Source organism: Bemisia tabaci, chromosome 2 (assembly GCF_918797505.1).
Source record: "Bemisia tabaci chromosome 2, PGI_BMITA_v3".
NCBI classification, from domain to species: Eukaryota; Metazoa; Arthropoda; class Insecta; order Hemiptera; family Aleyrodidae; genus Bemisia; species Bemisia tabaci.
Window position 1 is genome coordinate 30371772 of NC_092794.1, and position 1525 is coordinate 30373296.

Consider the following 1525-nt stretch of genomic DNA (forward strand, 5'->3'; position numbering starts at 1 on the left):
CGATGGTGGTGGTGGTGGTGGTGGTGATGAAGATTCGAAAAGAAAAGAGAGGGTCGAGTGTGTGAAGCGACTCGGCAAGGTGGTGGTTCGTTTCATAAACAAGTATTTGCTCAAGCCCATTCTTAGAGCAGTGTACAAACGTATGAGAAGCAACTCGTTCGATATTGGCGATGATGATGATGATGATGATGATGATGATAGTGACAGTCTCGGTCACGATACTGTGAATTGAGTATAAACTTCCACTCGTCGAGTGTCTACCGATCAGTAATGAAGCGCAAGTGCAAGGGTGCGGGGTTGCTCAATGATCTGATCGATCTGATCCCGGGTGAGAAACATCTTCCGTTTTACAATTATTGCGGCCCATCTACGAAACTAGAAGAGAGATTGGCACGCGGAGACAAGCCAATCAACGGACTGGACGAAGCTTGCCGTTCCCATGATATTGAGTACAGTAAGACTTCGGACACGAAAGAGAGGAACAAAGCAGATCTAGTGTTGGCCGATAAAGCTTGGGAACGCGTCAAGGCGAGTGATTCTTCGCTCGGCGAGAAAGCGGCAGCTTGGCTCGTCACGAACAGTATGAAACTCAAAGCCAAACTAGGTATGGGCTGTGGAGAATGTGGTAACGATGGTGTTGAGAAGAAGGAGAAGAAGAAGAAGAAGAGTGTCAAGTCGGGTGTCTATAAGCAAGCGGATGGATTTCTTCCTGATCGTGCTCACCCCGCATCGAGGAAACAAGATCCAGCTAAAGTAGAGAAGAAGAAGAAGAAGAAGAAGGCAACGCCTCCCTCGCCCCGTATCATACCCGTTCCGGCTACGGGTGGTGCTCTGATGAAAATCCTAACATCTCGCATCGGGTTATCGCCCGAGTCGTCGAATCAAGCCATGGGTAAAATCGGAATTCACATGGCCGGACGGAAATCTCGTCATCGAAGGACACGGATCGGTGAGGGTCTCTACCTGGCTCTGTACAAGCAAGGTTACGGTCTTTACCTGAAACCGCCATCAATGGCTGCTCGTTTAAACTAATCAAGGAGCTACCGCATCGACCCCTCTCGGATCGAGATTTATCGCGAGCGATCGAGCGTTTGAAAATTCCTCATTTTCGCGGTGTATTCATGCGCGATGAACTTTTACAGTCGCTGATTCGACCGCGTCGAAACGAGTGTGCGATAATCAATTTGGATTCGAGTCCAGGTCCCGGATCCCATTGGGTCGCTTACTGCAAGAAAGGTCGAAGAACTCTGTACTACGACAGTTTCGGTGACCTACCCCCTCCCGTGGAACTCGAACATTATCTAGATGCGGATGGCTCCGACAACGACGACGTTATAGAGTATAATTTCGAGCGTGAGCAAAAACCAAACTCAGTTAATTGCGGTCATTTATGCTTGACTTTTCTTGTGCGGAGCAACAGCATCAATTAAATAATCTGAGTAAAAATGTCTGGTATAACTTTCATTCTGTCTGGCCGGAGCAGTGTTCTCGAAAATAGATTTTCCCCACCTTTAAGTCTCGGTGC

At 48.1% G+C, this 1525-nt stretch overlaps 1 protein-coding gene across 1 annotated transcript; it reads left to right on the forward strand.

Moving 5' to 3' along the window:
• The first annotated feature begins 269 nt into the window (after window positions 1–269).
• Window positions 270–1037, forward strand: LOC140224050 (uncharacterized). The gene has a single exon (XM_072297119.1). The coding sequence runs from the start codon at window positions 271–273 to the stop codon at window positions 1030–1032; it is 762 nt and encodes a 253-aa protein (XP_072153220.1). The 5' UTR covers window position 270; the 3' UTR covers window positions 1033–1037.
• The last annotated feature ends 488 nt before the right edge of the window (window positions 1038–1525 follow it).

Coding starts and splice junctions, on each gene's coding strand:
- LOC140224050 (XM_072297119.1), top strand. CDS start 271: ATGAAGCGCAAGTGCAAGGGTGCGGGGTTGCTCAATGATCTGATCGAT.